This window comes from Ranitomeya imitator, chromosome 5 (genome assembly GCF_032444005.1).
Source record: "Ranitomeya imitator isolate aRanImi1 chromosome 5, aRanImi1.pri, whole genome shotgun sequence".
NCBI classification, from domain to species: Eukaryota; Metazoa; Chordata; class Amphibia; order Anura; family Dendrobatidae; genus Ranitomeya; species Ranitomeya imitator.
The window spans coordinates 654336483-654361328 of NC_091286.1; the positions used below are offsets into that span (position 1 = coordinate 654336483).

At 47.0% G+C, this 24846-nt stretch overlaps 1 protein-coding gene across 1 annotated transcript; it reads right to left on the reverse strand.

Annotated features, from left to right (window-relative positions):
* Nucleotides 1-639: 639 nt before the first annotated feature.
* MRPL19 (mitochondrial ribosomal protein L19) lies at nucleotides 640-24556 on the reverse strand. The gene is made up of 6 exons (XM_069728182.1): nucleotides 24262-24556; nucleotides 20072-20180; nucleotides 17432-17550; nucleotides 15335-15469; nucleotides 13222-13400; nucleotides 640-933 (listed from the first exon to the last, which is right to left on the reverse strand). Exons 1-6 carry the CDS (start codon nucleotides 24530-24532, stop codon nucleotides 697-699), a joined length of 1050 nt encoding a protein of 349 aa, XP_069584283.1. The 5' UTR covers nucleotides 24533-24556; the 3' UTR covers nucleotides 640-696.
* Nucleotides 24557-24846: the final 290 nt, after the last annotated feature.

Here is a 24846-nt window from a genome sequence, read left to right on the forward strand (position 1 = left end):
CTGAATGACGTCAGTGCATCTCACTACTGTGAATTTGTTACAATTGCATCCAGGAAAAAAATAAAAATATCGCACCACCATTCTTTTCCCCAGTAAGAAAAAAAATATTTCGTATGTCCACATTTGAAAAAGTCTGATCCATGAAAATATAAAGTTAACGTACAGTAAATATCAAAGAAGGAAAAAAAAGAGATAAAACTTTTTTGTGTTTCCTCACAAAAAAATGCAATAAAAGGTGATCAAAAAGCATGTACCCAAAGTGGTGACAATAAAAAACAGCAAAGAGCAAACTCTCACCTAGTGCTATAGATGGCGAAATTAAATAAGTCTGGAAAATGACGATACAACCATTTTTTTTTTCCTTTTGGTTACTTTTTTTTTTCTTTCAGATGCTATATATTTTTTTCCTATGTTTGGTATCTCTGCAATCATACTGACTACTGACCAAAAGGATCTTGCCAGGCAATTTTTTTGCACAATTAATACTGTACCAATGAATCTCCGGCAGGAGCGATCTGTGCCGGCGATGACCGAGAGGACTCTGCTCCCGAGCTCCCGCACACATGTATAGCAGGTATTGTCAGCAAGTTAAAGATGGAGGAACATAAGACGTCTGCATCCAGTCACTGACACCAATAGTAGGGTAGAAAGCATTTATTAACAGGACACATAAGAATCTCCGCGCTGCCTTGTTCTTCACGCGCTGCTCTTGGACTGGCTCAGTTTTTGGGTGACTTCCTCTAATATCTCCTTTTCTATTTTGCTGGTGTCGTATATCTTCAGCATGTCAAACTTCTCCCACGGTTTGGCAGACTTCTTCGCTCGCGCCTTGTGCTTCTCCAGAAGGTAGTAATCAAAATTGATCCCTTTAATGTTGTGTTTTTCCTGTTCCCAACGTTTGGACCAAGGTCGCGGCTTCATCCTTACTTGCATCTTATGGGGAGGAGACAGTAAAGGTAAAATCTGCATCAGATAGTGTTAAAAAAAAAATAAGCAGCAAATTCCCAAGAGTTTGACTGCAATTTACAGAGGTTTTGGTTTGCGGAAGTTGACCATGAAGTGCCTACAGGAGAAATTATTTGACATGCTGGAATAATGGGATAGGCCCTATTATTTGGTATTTTTTTGGTGATAGGAGCAAGTATTCTTTTCTTTTCAGATGTATATTTTGTACATACACTCATAGTGTGCCCTTCTGTTATCTTACCTGAAGCAACATTACTGAGAAAGAAGAGAGGATCGAAACGTCCGATACAGATTGTGGCAAGGAAACATACTGGCATATCTTTGTGCTGTACGTCACAAAGTTACTAAAGTCACTTTGCAACTGTTGAAGAGGACTATGATCTTCTATGATTAGTGAGGGGTGTAGCACCCCGCTCTACTGACAACCCTTGAACCAACTGTTGCATGCAATCCAATTGTGAATATACTTGTTGCCTACTGTAGACAGATCAGCAATGTGAAACTGCAAATGCCACTCTACTGATGCATATGGCAGAAGATAATCCTCTGCCATCAGCATTAATGGAGCAGCACTTGTAGTTTTACAAAACTGATCTGTCGGCAACATGCAGAGCTCAACTAATCTCAGCTCATGTATACACAGCCCCATCCTGCAGTAGATCTCTCGTCTCAGGTCCCTGTATACAGCCCTATCTTGCAGTTGATCTCTTCTCTTAGCCCCATCCTGTAGTACACCTCTCCTCTCAGACCCCTGTATACAGCCATATCCTGTGGTAGTATGCCGAAATACAAGGCCCATCCTCCAGTATAACTCTTCTTTCATCCCTTCCATACAGAGCCCCATCTTATTCGATGAGCAAAGGAAAAAGTGGAAAGACAAACACAGTAAGATTTTAACAGAGTAGAAAATAGAGCGATACACCATTTATGCTCACCTGGGGAGGGGATTCTGAGATTCAAAACCCCTATGAAAGCTTAGAAAAATGCTGCTGCAGATCCATGGTGTGAAGAAACGTATTTTAATGGAAATAAGTGGTTAAAAACCCATGCTGCTAGTGGTCTAGTTTGTTAGCCATTGCGTTTGGAAGTGAAACACTTAATGAGGACAAACCATAATGACCTTGTGTGTCAGGAAGAAACACTAATTCTACTATTCCCATCTCCTGCTCATCTCTGGACCACTGGCAGCGCGGATTTTAACAGTCTTATTTCCAGCCTCACAAGTCCAACCTAAACTATCACTTCCTCTTAATCTTTCTATTTAGAGGCCTATCCTGCAGTATATCTCTCCTCTCAGCCCTTCTATGTACAACCCCATCACCCAGTATATCCATCAGCTCATCCATACACAGCCCCATCCTAAACTATACCACTCCTCTTATCCCCTCTATACAGAGCTTCATCCTAAACTATACCACTCCTCTTATCCCCTCTATACAGAGCTTCATCCTAAACTATACCACTCCTCTTATCCCGTCTATGCAAAGCTCCATCCTAAACTATACCACTCCTCTTATCCCCTCTATACAGAGCTTCATCCTAAACTATACCACTCCTCTTATCCCCTCTATACAGAGCACCATCCTAAACTATACCACTCCTCTTATCCCCTCTATACAGAGCTCCATCCTAAACTATACCACTCATCTCAGCCCCTCTATACAGAGCTCCATCCTAAACTATACCACTCCTCTTATCCCCTCTATACAGAGCTCCATCCTAAACTACACCACTCCTCTTATCCCCTCTATACAGAGCTTCATCCTCAACTATACCACTCCTCTTATCCCCTCTATAAAGAGCTTCATCCTAAACTATACCACTCCTCTTATCCCCTGTATACAGAGCTTCATCCTAAACTATACCACTCCTCTTATCCCCTCTATACAGAGCTTCATCCTAAACTATACCACTCCTCTTATCCCCTCATTACAGAGCTTCATCCTAAACTATACCACTCCTCTTATCCCCTCTATATAGAGCATCAGCCTAAACTATACCACTCCTCTTATCCCCTCTATACAGAGCTCCATCCTAAACTATACCACTCCTCTTATCCCCTCTATATAGAGCTTCATCCTAAACCATACCACTCCTTTTATCCCCTCTATACAGAGCTCCATCCTAAACTATACCACTCCTCTTATCCCCTCTATACAGAGCTTCATCCTAAACTATACCACTCCTCTTATCCCCTCTATACAGAGCTCCATCCTAAACTATACCACTCCTCTTATCCCCTCTATACAGAGCTTCATCCTAAACTATACCACTCCTCTTATTCCCTCTATACAGAGCTTCATCCTAAACTATACCACTCCTCTTATCCCCTCTATACAGAGCTCCATCCTAAACTATACCACTCCTCTTATCCCCTCTATACAGAGCTTCATCCTAAACTATACCACCCCTCTCAGCCCCTCTATACAGAACTCCATCCTAAACTATACCACTCCTCTTATCCCCTCTATACAGAGCTTCATCCTAAACTATACCACCCCTCTCAGCCCCTCTATACAGAGCTCCATCCTAAACTATACCACTCCTCTTATCCCCTCTATACAGAGCTTCATCCTAAACTATACCACTCCTCTTATCCCCTCTATACAGAGCACCATCCTAAACTATACCACTCCTCTTATCCCCTCTATACAGAGCTCCATCCTAAACTATACCACTCATCTCAGCCCCTCTATACAGAGCTCCATCCTAAACTATACCACTCCTCTTATCCCCTCTATACAGAGCTCCATCCTAAACTACACCACTCCTCTTATCCCCTCTATACAGAGCTTCATCCTCAACTATACCACTCCTCTTATCCCCTCTATAAAGAGCTTCATCCTAAACTATACCACTCCTCTTATCCCCTGTATACAGAGCTTCATCCTAAACTATACCACTCCTCTTATCCCCTCTATACAGAGCTTCATCCTAAACTATACCACTCCTCTTATCCCCTCATTACAGAGCTTCATCCTAAACTATACCACTCCTCTTATCCCCTCTATATAGAGCATCAGCCTAAACTATACCACTCCTCTTATCCCCTCTATACAGAGCTCCATCCTAAACTATACCACTCCTCTTATCCCCTCTATATAGAGCTTCATCCTAAACCATACCACTCCTTTTATCCCCTCTATACAGAGCTCCATCCTAAACTATACCACTCCTCTTATCCCCTCTATACAGAGCTTCATCCTAAACTATACCACTCCTCTTATCCCCTCTATACAGAGCTCCATCCTAAACTATACCACTCCTCTTATCCCCTCTATACAGAGCTTCATCCTAAACTATACCACTCCTCTTATCCCCTCTATACAGAGCTTCATCCTAAACTATACCACTCCTCTTATCCCCTCTATACAGAGCTCCATCCTAAACTATACCACTCCTCTTATCCCCTCTATACAGAGCTTCATCCTAAACTATACCACCCCTCTCAGCCCCTCTATACAGAACTCCATCCTAAACTATACCACTCCTTTTATCCCCTCTATACAGAGCTTCATCCTAAACTATACCACCCCTCTCAGCCCCTCTATACAGAGCTCCATCCTAAACTATACCACTCCTCTTATCCCCTCTATACAGAGCTTCATCCTAAACTATACCACTCCTCTAAGTCCCTCTATACAGAGCTCCATCCTAAACTATACCACTCCTCTTATCCCCTCTATACAGAGCTTCATCCTAAACTATACCACTCATAGTAACATAGTAACATAGTTAGTAAGGCCGAAAAAAGACATTTGTCCATCCAGTTCAGCCTATATTCCATCATAATAAATCCCCAGATCTACGTCCTTCTACAGAACCTAATAATTGTATGATACAATATTGTTCTGCTCCAGGAAGACATCCAGGCCTCTCTTGAACCCCTCGACTGAGTTCGCCATCACCACCTCCTCAGGCAAGCAATTCCAGATTCTCACTGCCCTAACAGTAAAGAATCCTCTTCTATGTTGGTGGAAAAACCTTCTCTCCTCCAGACGCAAAGAATGCCCCCTTGTGCCCGTCACCTTCCTTGGTATAAACAGATCCTCAGCGAGATATTTGTATTGTCCCCTTATATACTTATACATGGTTATTAGATCGCCCCTCAGTCCTCTTATCCCCTCTATACAGAGCTTCATCCTAAACTATACCACCCCTCTCAGCCCCTCTATACAGTGCTCCATCCTAAGCTATACCACTCCTCTTATCCCCTCTATACAGAGCTTCATCCTAAACTATACCACTCCTCTCAGCCCCTCATTACAGAGCTCCATCCTAAACTACACCACTCCTCTCAGCCCCTCTATACAGAGCTCCATCTAAACTACACCACTCCTCTCAGCCCCTCTATACAGAGCTCCATCCTAAACTACACCACTCCTCTCAGCCCCTCTATACAGAGCTCCATCTAAACTACACCACTCCTCTCAGCCCCTCTATACAGAGCTCCATCCTAAACTACACCACTCCTCTCAGCCCCTCTATACAGAGCCCTATCCTGCAGTAGATCTCTCCTTTTTTTTTTTATTAAATAGATTTTTATTGAAAGCGAATATGAACAATACAATTTATGCATTTTCCAGTATATTACAAAATTTTTACATTTTCCAAACCCCCAACAATCCCAACAAAACCCAAACCTCCCCCTCCCCTGACAGCTCATACCCAGTTATACTTTGTTACCAGTATTGATGGCTCTTTGAGCCATTTGAATCACTTATGTCCGCTTGTTCTTTAGCACTCTCTTCCTTTCAGAGGCCCTCATCCTCCCATTTCCCATACCTACTATCCCAGCTCGAGCCACGGAGACCACATTTTATCAAACGTTTCTATTTTCCCACGTCTTTTGTATACCCCCCTTTCCAAATTGAGACCATGTTTAACATATTTCAGGAATTCACCCCTTGTAGGCGGCTCATCCTTGATCCAGTTCCTTGCTATTACCTTCCTTGCCATATATAATAGCCTAGCTATTGCTATCTTCCAGGTGTTATCCACTCTAATTTCCTCTACATGTCCCAGTATACACACTATCGGATCTCTCGGCACTCTGCATTTATACGCCCCTTCCACACGGCTCATTACCACCAACCAGAAAGCAACCAGTCTTGGACATGTCCACATCATGTGGTATATTCCTGCATTCTCAGTCTTACATCTCGGGCATTCAGAGTCCGCACGCAACCCCGCTCTGTGCAACACTTCCGGTGATTTATAGACTCTGTGCAAGATGTACAGCTGCGATAGTCTATACGGCTCGCTCAGTGACACTCGTGGAACCCACTCCAACACCGACTCCCAGGTTTCATCCTCCATTGGGCCTAAATCTCTTTCCCATTTCGCTCTCGCTTTTAGAGGGAAGTCTAGTAAATATGCATGTAGAAGGTCCTTATAAAGGGTGGTAATGACTCCCCTTGTGGACCCTTCCCCACATACGTATTCCAGAACTATGTCCTCCTGGATCTCAATACCACCGCCCTTGTTTTGCGCTTTAAAGGCATGTTTCATCTGAGCATATTGATACTCCCCAGTCGGTCTCAATCCAAACTCTCCCTGCAGCTGCGAAAAGGACTTTAATCCTTGTTGTTGAATTATCTGAGCCACCAAGTGGATTCCTTTGGCCTGCCACTCCACCAGCACTCCAAGAGCCGCAAACTCAACCAAATTATTATTAAGCCATATCGGTGTAAATTTAGTCAGCCCCGTAACCCCCCGAATATGTCGCAGTCTGGTCCATAATTTATGTATCAAAAACATAGTTGGGTATAATTTCCCCAATACTCCCAAGGAGCCATCCTCCAGACACTGCGCCACCGGTCTTCGGTTTGTCACCCTCTCCATCAAGTGTTGTACCGCACTGGTAGACGCTCCCCGCGCCCAGCCCTTCAAATGCTGGCTCTGGGCTGCAAGAAAATATAACTCAGGATTGGGTAAAGCCAATCCTCCATCTTCCTTGGGTCGCTGAAGCGTCTCCAGGCGGATACGTGGGTACCGCCTCCCCCATATCAGGCTTCTAAAAAGAGCATTAATCTGCCGGAATTTCCCACGTGGAATCCAAACTGGCGCATTATGTAGGACGTAAAGTAATTTGGGCATCAGAACCATTTTAATGAGATTAACCCTACCCACCACCGATAGGTGTAATTTATTCCACGCATCCACTTTTGCTTTAAGGGCGCCCATGAGAGGAGTCAAATTCCTATACAAAAACTCTGTAACTGGCATCGAGATCCATATTCCCAGGTATTTGAAAAGGGATGCCACCTTAAGCCGCCCCTCTCCCAATGGCTCACTTCTGCTCTCCTCCACCCCATCCACCTCGAAGAGGACCGATTTATCCCAATTTATCCTCAATCCCGACAAGGCTCCAAATTTCCCAATGATCTCGATAGCCCCATTCAAGGCTTCATCCGGGTCCGCCAGGAACAGTAAAATGTCATCTGCATATAACGCGATCTTCTCCTCAACACTCCCATATCTGAACCCAGGAACCTCATCCGATTGTCGGATCTTAGCGGCCAGTGGCTCCACAGCTAAGGCAAACAGAAGGGGCGACAGTGGGCAACCCTGCCTCGTACCTCTGGCCAACTTTATAGGCTGAGAAAGTTCCCCATTCACTCTAATTCTAGCTGTTGGTAGTGAATATAACAGTTGAGTCCATGCCACAAATTGCGGACCAATACCCATACACTTCAACACCCGCCAGAGATATCCCCACTCCACACTGTCAAACGCCTTATGGGCATCCAAGGATGCAATAACCCTTCGGCCACAGTTGTCAGACTTCAGCTGTAGGTTCATATGCAGCCTCCGCAGATTAACCGCTGTAGACCTGTCAGGCATAAAACCAGACTGATCCGGATGTACAAGGCTAGCAATGACGCTGGACAAACGGGTAGCTAACACCTTGGCCAAGAGTTTGACATCGATGGTTAACAGAGAGATTGGTCGATACGACTCAGGCTTCCCCAGATCCTTATCCTCCTTCGGAATAACCACTATAATAGCCTCCCTCATAGATGCTGGGAGATACCCTTGGCATCCAGCCTCCTCCAGTACTAACTTTAATCTGGGAATCAGCACTTCCTCCAAACTTTTATAGATTTCGGCTGGTAACCCATCAACCCCAGGTGCCTTCCCATTAGCCATAGACTTCAGCGCCCGACTCAGTTCCTCCTCGGTGATAGGGGCATCGAGGCTCACCCCATCCTCCTCACTCAATTTCGGAAGACCCAGACTCTCAAGGAAAGTCTCCGTATCTCCGGCTGACTCATTGACCCTGGAGGAATATAAGTCCGCGTAAAAGTCCGCAAAGACCTTTATAATTTCAGGTGTTTCAGATACCCTGCTCCCCCCATCTGAAACCAACGAATGTACATACGAGGTACCACGCTGAGCCGCGGCTACCACCGATAGCATGTGTCCCACTGTTTCTCCCTCCTGAAAATAAGCCACCCTCTGAAACTCCCGCTTCCTTTCAGCTTTTCCCAGCAGAATCTTTTCCATACAATTTTGCGCTGTTCTCAACCTTTTCTCTGCCTCAGAAGTCCCCAGCACTACCATCTCGTCCTCTGCGGCTTTCAGCTCCTCCAACGCCACTCTCTCCGCTTCCCTCGTCTTCCTCTTACACCTACTAATGTCTCTAAATAGTAACCCTCTCAGGTACGCTTTCATTGCATCCCAAACAGTTAGAGCATCTGTACTCCCATCATTTAAAGCAAAGAATTCCGTCACCTCCTTCCCTATACCGTCCAAATCAATACTCTGTAACCAGTTAGGATGGATCTTCCATTCTCTCCCACTTGCGGTCCGTGTCCCCAACAACCTAACCTCCACCTCAATTGGACTGTGATCCGAAAGGGCCCTCGGCAGATAACGCACCTCTCCCACCATTGTGTCCAACAGGCGGTTACCCAGCGCCATATCAATTCTGGATAGCGTAGCATGAGCCGGCGAGTAGCACGAGTACCCTCTCTCCCCAACATGTCTAACTCTCCATAGATCAATCATGCCTATTTCACGCACATAGGTACCAAATGTTGTAGTGTGCCCCTCCGACCTGTTCTGGGTGTTCTTATTTTTATCCCAAAAGTCATCACAGATATTGTTCAAATCCCCAATAATTAAGAGTGGTAGTGGTTCCCATCGTTGCACCCTCTCCAACACCTCCCTGATCTTCTTACTTGAATATGGAGGTGGAATATACATTGCCGCCACACACAATCTCACTCCATACAATATACATTGTATCACCACATACTGACCCTCAGCATCCACGCATACTTTCACCTCTTCATACTGCACTCCCACCGGCACCAACACTGACACACCTCTTGAGTACGTCGAAAAGGTAGAATGATACCCTTTCTGTATCCAACGTCTATTCAGTACATCCACTTTCTCCTGTATCAAGTGCGTCTCTAGCAAGCATATCATAGAAGCCCGCTGATCCTTCGCATACTGCAAGCTCGCAGCTCTCCTAGATTTATCCGCCAGGCCTCTCACATTCCAGCTCAATATCTTAAAGCGGTCCCCTATTATGTGACTCATCATCCTTAGTTATGTCAATACTCCCGGTTCTGAGCTGTCTAACTTCCCTCCCCACCCTTACCCCTACCCCCCCTCCCCCACACCCCCCAATACTATACATTCTGCCTCTTATCAAGAGTGGGGCACCATCACCCATTGCGAACACTCTTGTTAACGTAACCTTCTCCTTCCGCCTCCCGCTACCGTTTATAACAGAATTCGGCGCAATTCTTAGAAGAACAATATAATTCAACCTGTATTAAATTACAACTGCAAGAAACTAAATAAACTTTTAGTACGCTGCACACCCTTCCTCCCTCGTACTTCTCCGCCGCATCAGCACACCCAGTACATTCCCTGAATAATACCCAGCTCCACCCTCCAACCTTCACATTTCAATTACCAGTGTACTGTCAATCCATCTCTTTTTCCCCTTTTTGAAAGAATTAAAATACCTCCCGACTAACCCACCCCACATTTTCAATCTCCTTTCCCTTTAAGCTTTTTAGCATTAAGATCTATCCACTGGGTAGCGTCCTCCGGCGTCTGGAAAAAATGAATCTTATCCAGCGCTACCACTCTCAGTCGTGCCGGAAACATCATGGAGTATTGCACTCCCAGTTCTCTCAGCCGTCTCTTGATACCCGTGAACATCATCCGTTGTTTCTGTACCAGGGCGGAATAGTCAGGGTAAATAGCAACTCTTTGACCTCCAATTGTCAGATCCGTCATGTCTCTAGCTTTCCTCAGGATAATGTCTCTGTCTCTGTAGTTTAGGATTTTGGCAAGCATGGTACGGGGATTTGCTCCAGGGACAGGTGGTTTCGGTGGGACCCTGTGGGCTCTTTCTACCGCAAATACTTTTGTCAGTGCTGCATCACCAAAGGTCTCAAGGAGCCAGCTTTCAATATACTCCGTGGGATTCCTCCCCTCAATTTTTTCAGGGACACCCACTATACGAATGTTATTTCTTCTGGACCTATTCTCCAGATCCTCATTTTTTGCAGCCAGCTCCGATATTGCCTGAGTAAACTTCCTCTCCGCTTTCTGCAGCTGCACTATATGGTCTTCTGCAGTGCTCACTCTTTCCTCCACAGCCCCCACACGTTTGTCAATCTTTTGCAGGGCTGCATTTATCTGGGCTGTATCCCCCTTGACCTCCTGTAGCTGCTGGGTGAGGGATTGTTTGCATGATGATACCAGTGCAAAGACATCTCTAAGGGTGGGCTCTGCTCCTGACTCCTTATCTTCAGGTCCCCCTACTACCACCGCCATGTCACCATCCCTGCTCCCCTGTTGTACCTCCTGCTCCTCTGCTGGGCTTTCCTCCTCTCCTTCTGTGTCTGTGTCCCCTCCGGCGTCCTCCTCTGCTTTTCCTGTGTTCCCTGTGGCCTCCACTCTAGCAAACTGCTGGAGCTTTGCCGCCGCCGACATTCTCTTCTGGCATGCCGCGTTGTCCTTCTCCGCCTTCTCTCTGGCGTCGGCGCCATCTTGGCTGATCCCAGCCTCGCCGGCTCCTGCATCTCTTTGCCTCCTCCTGGTCATATTTGTTGACCTCGAGGCCGCCTCTATTCACCGCCGCACTCCCGGGACTTTCCTGCAGCCGGTAAGCGCCTTGAATCGCCGCTCAGCTGCGGCTTATAAGGATAAATTGTGCGTTAGCAGCGGGAGCGCTCTGTCACACGTCCGCTCACATGGACGTTCAGGCCACGCCCCCCAGATCTCTCCTTTACATCTTACATATACAGTGCCATCGTCCAGTGTAGCGCTCCTCTTGTCCCGTCCATACAGAGCCTAATATTGCAGTACATCGCTCCTTAGTTACCATAACACAGGCACACTGCCGATACGTACAAATATAGGCAGGTTTAAAGATGAGTTACATTGGCACAACTGAATAAATGTGCACATAGAAGGCTACACTGCATTGTGATATTGGGAATAACCCTGTAACAAAGAGTAACCATTTTTATTTCATAACTCAATAGTACAAGTGACAATAAGAAACTCTTTAAAATCTTATCAGAGAAATCTGCTTCTCTAAAATCCTGGACTGATTATTCATTCTCAATTCATGGGTAAAATCTGTATTCAGAGAATACAGATTGTCCCATCACTGAGATAGGAGATAACAGTTGGTGCTTATAAGATTCTATGTAAAGCACAGAATCTTCCAAGCACCAACTGCCATCTCCTATCTCAGTAATGTAGAAATCTCTCTTTATCAAATAAAGCCGTTATCCATTAATTATAAATAATTAACCCTTTCACGACATGCGCCGTACTATTACTGCGAATGCCGTGTCACTCCCTTTGATGTGGGCTCCGGCGGTGAGCCCACATCAAAGTCGCGACATGTCAGCTGTTTTGTACAGCTGACATGTGCGCGCAATAGCGGCGGGTGAAATCGCTATTCACCCGCCGCTATTAACCTGTTAAATGCCGCTGTCAAACACAGACAGCGGCATTTAACCGGTGCTTCCGGCCGGGTGGCCGGAAATGACGTCATCGCCGACCCCTGTCACATGACCGGGGGTCGGCGATGCATCAGGAAGGTAACCATAGAGGTCCTTGAGACCTCTATGGTTACTGATGCCGGCCTGCTGTGAGCGCCCCCTGTGGTCGGCGCTCACAGCACACCTGCATTTCAGCTACATAGCAGCGATCTGATGATCGCTGCCATGTAGCAGAGCTGATCAGGCTATGCCAGCTTTTAGCCTCCCATGGAGGCTATTGAAGCATGGCACAAGTAAAAAAAAAAAATGTTTTTAAAAATATGAAAAAAATATAAAAGTTTAAATCACCCCCCTTTCGCCCCATCCTAAATAAAACAATAAAAAAAAAAAATCAAACATACACATATTTGGTATAACCGCGTTCAGAATCACCCGATCAATTAAAATAAAGCATTAACCTGATCGCTAAACGGCGTAGCGAGAAAAAAATCCGAAACGCCAGAATTACGTTTTTTTGGTCGCCGTGACATTGCATTAAAATGCAATAACGGGTGATCAAAAGAACGTATCTGCACCAAAAGGGTATCACTAAAAACATCAGCTCGGCACGCAAAAAATAAGCCCTCACCCGACCCCAGATCACGAAAAATGGAGACGCTACGGGTATCGGAAAATGGCACTTTTTTTTTTTTTTTTTAAAGCAAAGTTTGGAATTTTATTTCACCACTTAGGTAAAAAATAACCTAGACATGTTAGAGGTCTAGGAACTCGCAATGACCTGGAGAATCATAATGGCAGGTTAGTTTTAGCATTTAGTGAGTCTAGCAAAAAAGCCAAACAAAAAACAAGTGTGGGATTGCAGTTTTTTTGCAATTTCACCGCACTTGGAATTTTTTTCCCGTTTTCTAGTAAAAGACATGGTAAAACCAATGGTGTCGTTCAAAAGTACAACTTGTCCCGCAAAATATAAGCCCTCACATGACCATATTGACGGAAAAATAAAAAAGTTATGGCTCAGGGAAGGAGGGAAGTGAAAAACGAAAACGCAAAAATGAAAAAGGGCTGCGACTTGAAGGGGTTAATCCAAATAAAGCTGTTATCCCCAACAACTCTGTGGATAGGCTATACCTTTAAAAGGTTGGAAATAGCCCTTTAAAGACCATATATAATATACATATTCCCTGAAGAACCTGACAAGAAGGTCGTCCCATACATTGCCCCTGGCTGAGGAGACGTGCTCCATTCCCCTGCTCCCGATGCTCCTCACCTGGTTCACAGGGACCTCTCGTTCCAGGCAAACGACGGGCTTCATATTGACGTCAACAGTGCTGTACTCCGGGAGGGCGTCCCGCAGGTAGAACAGCGCATCATCCACTCTCTTCTCCAGCTTTAACACCTGGATCTCCTGGATAAGGGGGTTGTAAATCTCGTACCTTATCTCAACACCTACAAGACATTGGGGCAGAGAGGATGAGGGGATACGCAGCTCTATAGGACGCAAAGACAAACTTCAGTCTGTTACATAACTATGGGGCGGCCACCCTGCCCGAGCTTCCGATAGCGGCATACAGAGATACAGCAGACACATGCACTACAGGAACGTCTAGACTAGACAGGCTTTGTTTTATGTTCTTTTCCTTCGGGATGCTCCGTGACCCGAGTGACTTACATGGGAGTGTTGTGGGCATGCTCTGTGATCTGATTTACATCCACAAGAGTGCTGTGGACATGCTCTGTGATCTGATTTACATCCACGGGAGTGTTGTGGGCATGCTCTGTGATCTGATTTACATCCACGGGAGTGTTGTGGACATGTTCTGTGATCTGATTTACATCCACGGGAGTGTTGTGGGCATGCTCTGTGATCTGATTTACATCCACGAGAGTGTTGTGGGCATGCTCTGTGATCTGATTTACATCCACGGGAGTGTTGTGGACATGCTCTGTGATCTGATTTACATCCACAAGAGTGCTGTGGACATGCTCTGTGATCTGATTTACATCCACGGGAGTGTTGTGGACATGCTCTGTGATCTGATTTACATCCACAAGAGTGTTGTGGACATGCTCTGTGATCGTATTTACATCCACGAGAGTGTTGTGGACATGCTCTGTGACATGATTTACATCAACGAGAGTGTTGTGGACATGCTCTGTGATCTGATTTACATCCACGGGAGTGTTGTGGGCATGCTCTGTGATCTGATTTACATCCACGAGAGTGTTGTGGGCATGCTCTGTGATCTGATTTACATCCACGGGAGTGTTGTGGACATGCTCTGTGATCTGATTTACATCCACGAGAGTGTTGTGGGCATGCTCTGTGATCTGATTTACATCCACGGGAGTGTTGTGGACATGCTCTGTGATCTGATTTACATCCACAAGAGTGCTGTGGACATGCTCTGTGATCTGATTTACATCCACGGGAGTGTTGTGGACATGCTCTGTGATCTGATTTACATCCACGGGAGTGTTGTGGACATGCTCTGTGATCGTATTTACATCCACGAGAGTGTTGTGGACATGCTCTGTGACATGATTTACATCCACGAGAGTGTTGTGGACATGCTCTGTGATCTGATTTACATCCACGGGAGTGTTGTGGACATGCTCTGTGATCTGATTTACATCCACAAGAGTGTTGTGGACATGCTCTGTGATCGTATTTACATCCACGAGTGTTGTGGACATGCTCTGTGATCTGATTTACATCCACGAGAGTGTTGTGGACATGCTCTGTGATCGTATTTACATCCACGAGAATGTTGTGGACATGCTCTGTGACATGATTTACATCCACGGGAGTGTTGTGGACATGCTCTGTGATCCGATTTACGACCATGGGAGTGTTGTGGACATGCTCTGTGATCCGATTTACGACCATGGGAGTGTTGTGGACATGCTCTGTGATCTGATTTACATCCACGGGAGTGTTGTGGACATGCTCTGTGATCCGATTTACGACCATGGGAGTGTTGTGGACATGCTCTGTGATCTGATTTACATCCACGGGAGTGTTGTGGACATGCTCTGTGATCTGATTTACGTCCATGAGAGTGTTGTGGGCATGCTCTGTGATCTGATTTACATCCATGAGAGTGTTGTGGACATGCTCTGTGATCTGATTTACGTCCATGGGAGTGTTGTGGACATGCTCTGTGGTCTGATTTACGTCCATGGGAGTGTTGTGGACATGCTCTGTGATCTGATTTTCGTCCATGGGAGTGTTGTGGACATGCTCTGTGACTGGACTGCTACAAGTGACTCCTGTGGACGAGCTGTAAACCTGAGCAGAGCACATTTGTGTAAGTATTGGAAAGTAGCTGTAAAAATACAGACCTAACCATAATTTAAAAAAAAGGGGGATTTGTACCAACCTTGTCCATCAATAATGTTTCGCAGAAGAAATGTGGCCCCCAGGCCGTGTCCAGATCGGTCTATACAAAGGCCTACAAATCTGTTGAGTTTTCCACTTGCGTGAGGATCAGCCACACTGACGGCGAGAATGCTGCCTGTGATCAGAGGGAGGAGCCGACAAAGAAGGGGTTAGTGTCAACTTGTAAAGCATCACCATCAGCACATATTCACACTGCGATAATGTGCATTATACTCTCATCCCCTGCACCGCTACTGCACCGCTACTGTACCGCTCCCGTCTCCTCCTAACGCACACGACCAATTGCAGACAGTTCCCTCTACTGTACCGCTCCCGTCTCCTCCCTAACGCACACAACCAAGTGCAGACAGTTCCCTCTACTGTACCACTCCCGTCTCCTCCCTAACGCACATGACCAAGTGCAGACAGTTCCCTCTACTGTACCGCTCCCGTCTCCTCCTAACGCACACAACCAAGTGCAGACAGTTCCCTCTACTGTACTGCTCCAGTCGCCTTCCTAATGCATGCCTAATTGCAGGCAGTCCATTCTACTGTACTGCTCCTGCCTCCTCCCTAATACACGCCCAACTGCAGACAGTCCCCTTTCCTATACTGCTCCTGCCTCTTTCCTAATACACGCCCAAGTGCAGACAGTCCCCTCTCCTATACTGCTCCTGCCTCCTCCCTAATACACACCCAATTGCAGACAGTCCCCTCTACTGTACCACACCTGCCTCCTCCCTAATACACGCCCAAGTGCAGACAGTCCCCTCTCCTATACTGCTGCTGCCTCGTCCCTAATAAACACCCAATTGCAAACAGTCCCCTCTACTGTACCACTCCTGCCTCCTCCCTAATACACGCCCAACTGCAAACAGTCCCCTTTCCTATACTGCTCCTGCCTCCTCCCTAATACACGCCCAACTGCAAAAGGTCCCCTTTCCTATACTGCTCCTGCCTCCTCCCTAATACACGCCCAACTGCAAACAGTCCCCTTTCCTATACTGCTCCTGCCTCCTCCCTAATACACGCCCAACTGCAAACAGTCCCCTTTCCTATACTGCTCCTGCCTCCTTCCTAATACACGCCCAACTGCAAACAGTCCCCTTTCCTATACTGCTCCTGCCTCCTCCCTAATACACGCCCAACTGCAAACAGTCCCCTTTCCTATACTGCTCCTGCCTCCTTCCTAATACACGCCCAACTGCAAACAGTCCCCTTTCCTATACTGCTCCTGCCTCCTCCCTAATACACGCCCAACTGCAAACAGTCCCCTTTCCTATACTGCTCCTGCCTCCTCCCTAATACACGCCCAACTGCAAACAGTCCCCTTTCCTATACTGCTCCTGCCTCCTTCCTAATACACGCCCAATTGCAGACAGTCCTCTCTACTGTACCACTCCTGCCTCTTTCAAAATGCACACACCCAATTGCAGACAGTCCCCTCTTCTGTACTGCTCCTGCGTCCTCCATAATGTACACGCCCAAGTACAGACAGTCCCCTCTTCTGTAACGCTCTTGCCTCCTTCCTAACGCACACGCCCAATTGCAGACAGTCCCCTCTACTGTACCACTCCTGCCTCCTTCCTAACGCACACACCCAATTGCAGACAGTCCCCTCTTCTGTACTGCTCCTGCGTCCTCCATAATGTACACGCCCAAGTACAGACAGTCCCCTCTTCTGTAACGCTCCTGCCTCCTTCCTAACGCACACGCCCAATTGCAGACAGTCCCCTCTTCTCTACAGCTCCTGGCTCCTCCATAATGTGCACGCCCAATTGCACACAGTCCCCTCTACTGTACCGCTCCCATCTCCTCCCTATGGCACCAACCCAGCGCCCCCATTGATCAGCTGATCGCAGCTCAGTGTACAGAGCTGAGAGGTCATAGCGCCATGCACTGTGCAGTGGCCATTCTCGGGTACTACAGCTCAATTCCCATTAGCTTCAAAAGGGACCTGGTAACAGCTGGTTGGGGTGCACAGTGCCAGATCCCCTCAATCCTGATATTGATGACCCATCCTAATATCTAAATCCTGGCACTATAGATAAATGCCCCCTGACGTGTATTATGTAACTGCAGCGACAGTTTCCCGCACCTACGTAGAACTCGGGAATGTTGATGACTTTTCTCCGCTCTATCATGTCCTGTCTTTCCAGATAGTACTTCAGGGGTTTTTTCCTGCTTCGAGGGGGTATAAATTCTGGGCTCAAAAACCTGCGTAACAAAAAAAAAAAGTTAAAATGTAGAAATAAGGATAAGACACAGCTTCCTCCACATATTGTAAGAACCACGGCGCCAATGGATCCCCCGAGCTGTGATGGGGCCTCCGTCACAGATGTGATGAGCGTTACTCTGTACATATTGGACACAATTTTTTTCCTTTCTAATATTTAGTGTTTTTCGCCTGTTTACATTTGCACCCTACTGTTCTTTTTAATTTGCCAATTTTTTTTTTCCCCTCTACCTTCATCTGCAATTTTTTTTTTACAATCACTGCAGGTGAAGGTCGGGGTTTCCCGATGTTTTCGGCTGATCCGGCAATTACGACTTTATTTCGTCCAATGTCAGGTCCCCATGCATGATGTCGGTTTACAAGCTGAACCCACACTATACCCAGCAGATGATGGCTGTGTTACACTGCCCACACCTGCCCCTAACAGCAGCTGAACCCACACTATTACCCAGCAGATGATGGCTGTGTTACACTGCCCGCACCTGCCCCTAACAGCAGCTGAACCCACACTATACCCAGCAGATGATGGCTGTGTTACACTGCCCGCACCTGCCCCTAACAGCAGCTGAACCCACACTATACCCAGCAGATGATGGCTGTGTTACACTGCCCGCACCTGCCCCTAACAGCAGCGAGCGGAGCTGCACTCCCTGCTGGTAACACTGTCAACCTTGGACGTTGGCCTTTCCTGGAGCGCAGTGCAGGGGTTACAACGCTCCCCGCGCCTGTCAGCTTCCTGCTGTGCTATCAATGGCATGGCAGCTGAGGATTGCTGAAGACCCCTGTGCCTGCCATGACTGTGCTCCTGACCTGGCGTTTATAGGAAACTGTAGAATAGCAGCATCTAGTGAAAGTGATCAGAGGGTCAAAAGTCCAAGTTCCTTAAGGAGACTTAAAAAAAAAACAAAAAAAAAAGGGTGAAAAAAAAGTTTTGAACAATATAAAAATAAATAAATAATGTGTGTACTCCATAACCATGTCAATAAAAAGGTCACCCCGTCATACACAAAACAAGCCTTCGCACAGCTCCATTCACTCAAAAATGAAAAATGTCCACGTCTTGTAAAATGGTGACCTCTTTTCTTAAGGCCCCTTCACATTAAGCGACGCTGCAGCGATACCGACAACGATCCGGATCGCTGCAGCGTCGCTGTTTGGTCGCTGGAGAGCTGTCACACAGACAGCTCTCCAGCGACCAACGATCCCGGTAACCAGGGTAAACATCGGGTAACTAAGCGCAGGGCCGCGCTTAGTAACCCGATGTTTACCCTGGTTACCATCCTAAAAGTAAAAAAAACAAACAGTACATACTTACCTACCGCTGTCTGTCCCCGGCGCTGTGCTCTGCACTCCTCCTGTACTGTCTGTGTGAGCACAGCGGCCGGAAAGCAGAGCAGTGACGTCACCGCTCTGCTTTCCGGCTGACCGACGCTCACAGCCAGTACAGGAGGAGTGCAGAGAAGCAGAGCGCCGGGGACAGACGGCTGTAGGTAAGTATGTAGTGTTTGTTTTTTTTACTTTTAGGATGGTAACCAGGGTAAACATCGGGTTACTAAGCGCGGTCCTGCGCTTAGTTACCCGATGTTTACCCTGGTTACCAGTGAAGACATCGCTGGATCGGTGTCACACATGCCGATCCAGCGATGTCAGCAGGAGTCCAGCGACGAAATAAAGTTCTGGACTTTATTCAGCGACCAACGATCTCCCAGCAGGGGCCTGATCGTTGGTCGCTGTCACACAACAATTTCATTAACGATATCGTTGCTACGTCACAAAAAGCAACGATATCGTTAACAATATCGTTATGTGTGAAGGTACCTTTAGTCTTTTTTTTTAGCACTGGTTAAATAAACAAGTAAACTTTACCAGTTTGGTATGAGCAGAATTTTCCTTATGAAATCATATCTTCAGATAATTTATGTCGTAAATTGAACTCCAAAATAAAAAAAAAAGTAGCAGAACTGACTTATTTTTGTTTGTTTTTTTCCATTAATTGGGTCACTCAAAACTACAACTCATCCTGCTAATAAAATCAACCTCTTATACCACTGTGTCGACAGAATAATAATAATAATAATAATAATAATAATAATAATAATAATAAAGTTGTGGCTCTCTGAAAAAAATGAAAGGAAAAGACAAAAGGGTAAAAACAAAAACATTGCTCAGTGGGGAAAGGGTTAAGAAAAATAGACCCCAAACAATCTTATATACCTACATAACACAATGCCGGTAGTTGACCTGCCCAGGTCCAGTGTAGGTTCCCTTCCGGTACTCTGGTTTAGGTGTTTTGGCTACAGCAGTGATGTCACGTCAATAGTGCGCGTCACCGCTGCAGTCAATCACTGAGCACAACCATTGAACGGATGTAGACATTACGTCACCGCTGGAGCCAAAACACCGAGACCCAACAGCAGATTGATCTGCCATTACCAGGAAATGATGGGGGTCGTAGTTTCTTAAGTTGCCAGTTATAAATCACATTATAAAGCGCAGCCTCACCTCTTCTGCGACTCTTCTGACGCTTTCTTATCTATGATTATTGGCTTCACCGGAGGTTTGAACGTTGTAGATTCTCCATCACTAAGGAGTCTGGCAGGGGTCAAAGTTCCTGTAAGAGAGAAGGGAAGAACTGATTTTGGATCATCCTGTAACAGAGACATACAGAAATCCGGGGGCCACATAGTCGGGGACCCCTCCTTAACTCAGCGAAAAAAATATTTGCAAAGTAGGCGCAGGCTGAAAGGTGGCACAGGGAGCGCACTGCTCCATCCTCACCATCCTAGGCACATCATTGCACTAGACGTACAGGCAGAAAGGTGGCACAGGGAGCGCATTGCTCCATCCTTCACCATCCTATGCACATCATTATAGCAGATCCACAGGCTGAAGGGGCACAGGGAGCGCACTGCTCCGTCCTCCACCATCCTAGGCACATCATTGCACCAGACGCACAGGCTGAAAGGGGGCACAGGGAGCGCACTGCTCCGTCCTCCACCATCCTATGCACATCATTGCACCAGATGCACAGGCTGAAAGGTGGCACAGGGAGCGCACTGCTCTGTCCTCCACCATCATAGGCACATCACTGCACCAGACGCACAGGCTGAAAGGTGGCACAGGGAGCGCACTGCTCCGTCCTCCACCATCCTAAGCACATCATTGCACCAGACACAGACTGAAAGGGGGCACAGGGAGCGCACTGCTCCGTCCTCCACCATCCTAAGCACATCATTGCACCAGACACAGGCTGAAAGGGGGCACAGGGAGTGCATTGCTCCATCCACCGTCCTAGGCACATCAATGCTTCAGACACACAGGCTGAAAGGGGGCACAGGGAGCGCACTGCTCAGTCCTCCACCATCCTAGGCACATCATTGCACCAGACACACAGGCTGAAAGGGGGCACAGGGAGCGCACTGCTCCATCCTCCACCATCCTAAGGCTGCAGATACCATTGAAATTGAGAAGCTGGAAAGTGGAGGGCTCAGTCCTGAAAGGAACTAATAACTAGCCCCATAGTGGCCATGTGGTTTGAAGCTATTAGCGGTACGATACTGTTCAGAAAAGACATTTACAGGTAATCAAAACCTCACATCACTCATCCAGTACTGTGCAAAAGTGTTAGACGGCTGTGGAAAAATGATGCAAAGTAAGAATGAGCTCAAAACAGCAGCGGTAATAATTTATTTTTATAATTTTACAAAATGAACAAAAGAGAAATACCGTATATACTAGAGTATAAGCAGAGCTTTTCAGCACTTTGTAAAGGATGGTGGGAGTGGTCACCCACCCACATCAGCTGACCAGAAAACACAGCAGCCGCCAGCAGGAAAACAGACATTAACCCTTGCTGACCTGAAAGGAAAAAGTTACATTAAAATTATAACGGTACCAGAGCTGCCACAAATCCAAACCTGAATCGTGACATTGGAGCTGTCGCTGGGCAACACTGAGTTTCAGCTCCCTGTAAAGATTTTCTTTTGGGCTCAGGTCTGGAGACTGGCTAGGCCACTTCAGAACCTTGAAATACTTCTTACGGAGCCACTCCTGTCCTTGGTTGCCCTGGCTGTGTGTTTTGGGTAATTCTCATGCTGGAAGACCCATACATGACCCATCTTCAACGCACTTACTGAGGGAAAGAATTTGTTGGCCAAAATCTTGCGATACATGACCCCATCCATCCTCCTTTCAATATGATGCAGTTGTCCTGTTCTCTTTGCGGAAAAGCAAACCCAAAGTATGACATTTCTTCCACCATGCTTCACAGTTGGGATGGTGTTCTCGTGGTTGTACTCATCCTTCTTTTTCCTCCAAACACGGTCAGTGGCGTTGATACCAAAAATTGGTCTGAAAAAAAAAAGGATCTTCTCTCATGACTTCTCTGGATAATCCAGATGGTCAGTGGCGAACTTCAAACGGGCCTGTTCTGGCGTCAGCAGGGGAACCCAATGTGCCCTGCCGGATTTTAATCCATGACGGCGTAGTGTGTTACTAACGGTAATGTTTGAGACTGTGGTCCCAGCTCTCTTCAGGTCATTGACCAGGTCCTCCCGTGTAGTTCTGGGCTGATTCCTGACCTTTCTCAGAATCATCTTTACCCCATGAGGTGAGATCTTGCATGGAGCCCCAGACCGAGGAAGATTGACAGTCATCTTGTGTTTCTTCCATTTTCTAATAATTGCGCCAACAGTTGTTGCCTTCTCACCAAGCTGCTTGCCTATTGTCCTGTAGCCCATCCCAGCCTTGTGCAGGTCTACAATTTTGTCCCTGGTGTCCTTAGACAACTCTTTGGTCTTGGCCATGGTGGAGAGGTTGGAGTGTGAGGACAGGTGACTTTTATACAGGTAACAAGATCAAACAGGTGCCATCAGTACAGGTAATGAGTACAGAGTAGGAGGGCTTCTTAACCCCCTAACACCCAATAATGTGCAGTGTCCATCATAAGGTGCCTCCCCCTGTTTGGTGCAGGCTCCTGTGATGAGCCAGCACCTTTTCCGGCACATCTGATCTGATCAGCTGTCATGTGCCCCTAACAGCCGCATGTGGAATCATGATCCACCTGTAGCTGCTAAGATGTTACATGTTGATGTCAACCTCTGACAGCGGCATATAACTTGCATGCGGTGGAAGTGCGTCACAAACCACGCCATCGGCACTTGTGTCACATGACCATGGGTCACCGATGGGTTAGCATGACAACCAGGGATCTGAAGAAATCCCCTGTAGTTGTAATTGCCGGATAGCTGTGAGCGCCGCTTTGTGGTCAGTGTTCATAGCAATTGAGAAGGGTGGGATGATGATGAGGGGCTGTGCGAAGTAGGGATGATGATGAGGGGCTGTGCGAAGAAGGGGGATGATGACGATGGGGGGCTGTGCAAAGAAGGGATGATGATAATGAGGAGCTGTGCGAAAAAGGGGGGATGATGATAATGAGGGGCTGTGCGAAGAAGGGGGGATGATGATGAGGGGCTGTGCGAAGAAGGGGGGATGATGATAATGAGGGGCTGTGCGAAGAAGGGGGATGATGATAATGAGGGGCTGTGCGAAGAAGGGGGGATGATGATGAGGGGCTGTGCGAAGAAGGGGGGATGATGATAATGAGGAGCTGTGCGAAGAAGGGGGGATGATGATAATGAGGGGCTGTGCGAAGAAGGGGGGATGATGATGAGGGGCTGTGCGAAGAAGGGGGGATGATGATAATGAGGGGCTGTGCGAAGAAGGGGGGATGATGATGAGGGGCTGTGCGAAGAAGGGGGGATGATGACGATGGGGGGCTGTGCGAAGAAGGGGGATGATGACGATGGGGGGCTGTGCAAAGAAGGGGGGATGATGATAATGAGGAGCTGTGCGAAGAAGGGGGGATGATGATAATGAGGGGCTGTGCGAAGAAGGGGGGATGATGATGATGAGGGGCTGTGCGAAGAAGGAGGGATGATGATAATGAGGAGCTGTGCGAAGAAGGAGGGATGATGATAATGAGGAGCTGTGCGAAGAAGGGGGGATGATGATAATGAGGGGCTGTGCGAAAAAGGTAGGGGGATGATAAAATACAATTACAAGTGATAAAAGCATCATATTTACCCCCAAATTGAGTTAATAAAAATGTCGGCTTGGCACCCTGAAAAGCCCTCCTCCAGCCCCAGGTCTCGAAAAATGGAGACGCTAAGGGTCTCAGAAAATGGCAACTTTTTTTAAACTTTTTTTTTTTTCCAAATTTTTTTTCACCATTTAAATAAAAAAAAGAATATAGACATGTTTGGTGTCTGTGAAATCGTAATGACCTGGAGAATCATAATGACAGTTTTAGCATTTGGTGAACATGGTAAACAAAAACAAAAACAATTGTGGGATTGCACTTTTTTTTTTTTCAATTTCACCGCATGTTTTCCCTGGTTTCCAGTACATGACACGGTAAAACCAATCATGTTCAAAAGAACAACTCGTCCCTCAGAAAACAAGCCCTCACACGGCCATAGTGACGGAAAAATACAAAGAAAGTGCTGTGTTGTTGCCGGTTGGTCGGTGATCACATCCACACGTCTGTGCAGATATAGATCGTACATGTCTTCTGTGGCTGCATTGTTAGATCTGTGCAGTCTCCCTTCTCACACATCACATGACGCAGAGCTCTGTGCACGGTTCACACCTGTGAGCAGACACCACACAGCACATGTCGCCCCCAGGCTCACCTGTCCGGTACCGCACTAACAGCAGTGACCTCCTGCACGCCGCCATGTTTGTCCCATGGGCAGCGTCTAGAACGGAGAGGATTTTTTCAGGGGCTGATGTCGTCACCGGAAGGGGCGGGGCCTGCTTTAGTGAGGACACGATAGCAGGAAGCAGCGCCGTGCGGAGGCTGCGGGAGAGGAGAGGACGGAGGAGCTGAACAATGGAGCCTTGTGAGGAGAGGACCTGCTCCACACGGGAATGAGGACTCCGTGTGAGGCTCTGTGGATGCATTTTGGAAAGGGTTGATGTTGCTTGAGTGCCGCTGCATAGGGAAGATGATGATGAGGGGCTGTGCACAGAAGTGGGGGATGATGATGAGGGTCTGTGCGGAGAAGGGAGGATGATGATGAGGGGCTGTGCACAAAAGGGGTGATAATGATGCATGATGATGAGGGGCTGTGCGGAGAAGGGGGGATGATGATGAGGGGCTGTGTGGAGAAGGGAGGATGATGATGAGGGGCTGTGCGGAGAAGGGGGGATGATGATGAGGGGCTGTGCAGAGAAGGGGAGGATGATGATGAGGGGCTGTGTGGAGAAGGGAGGAT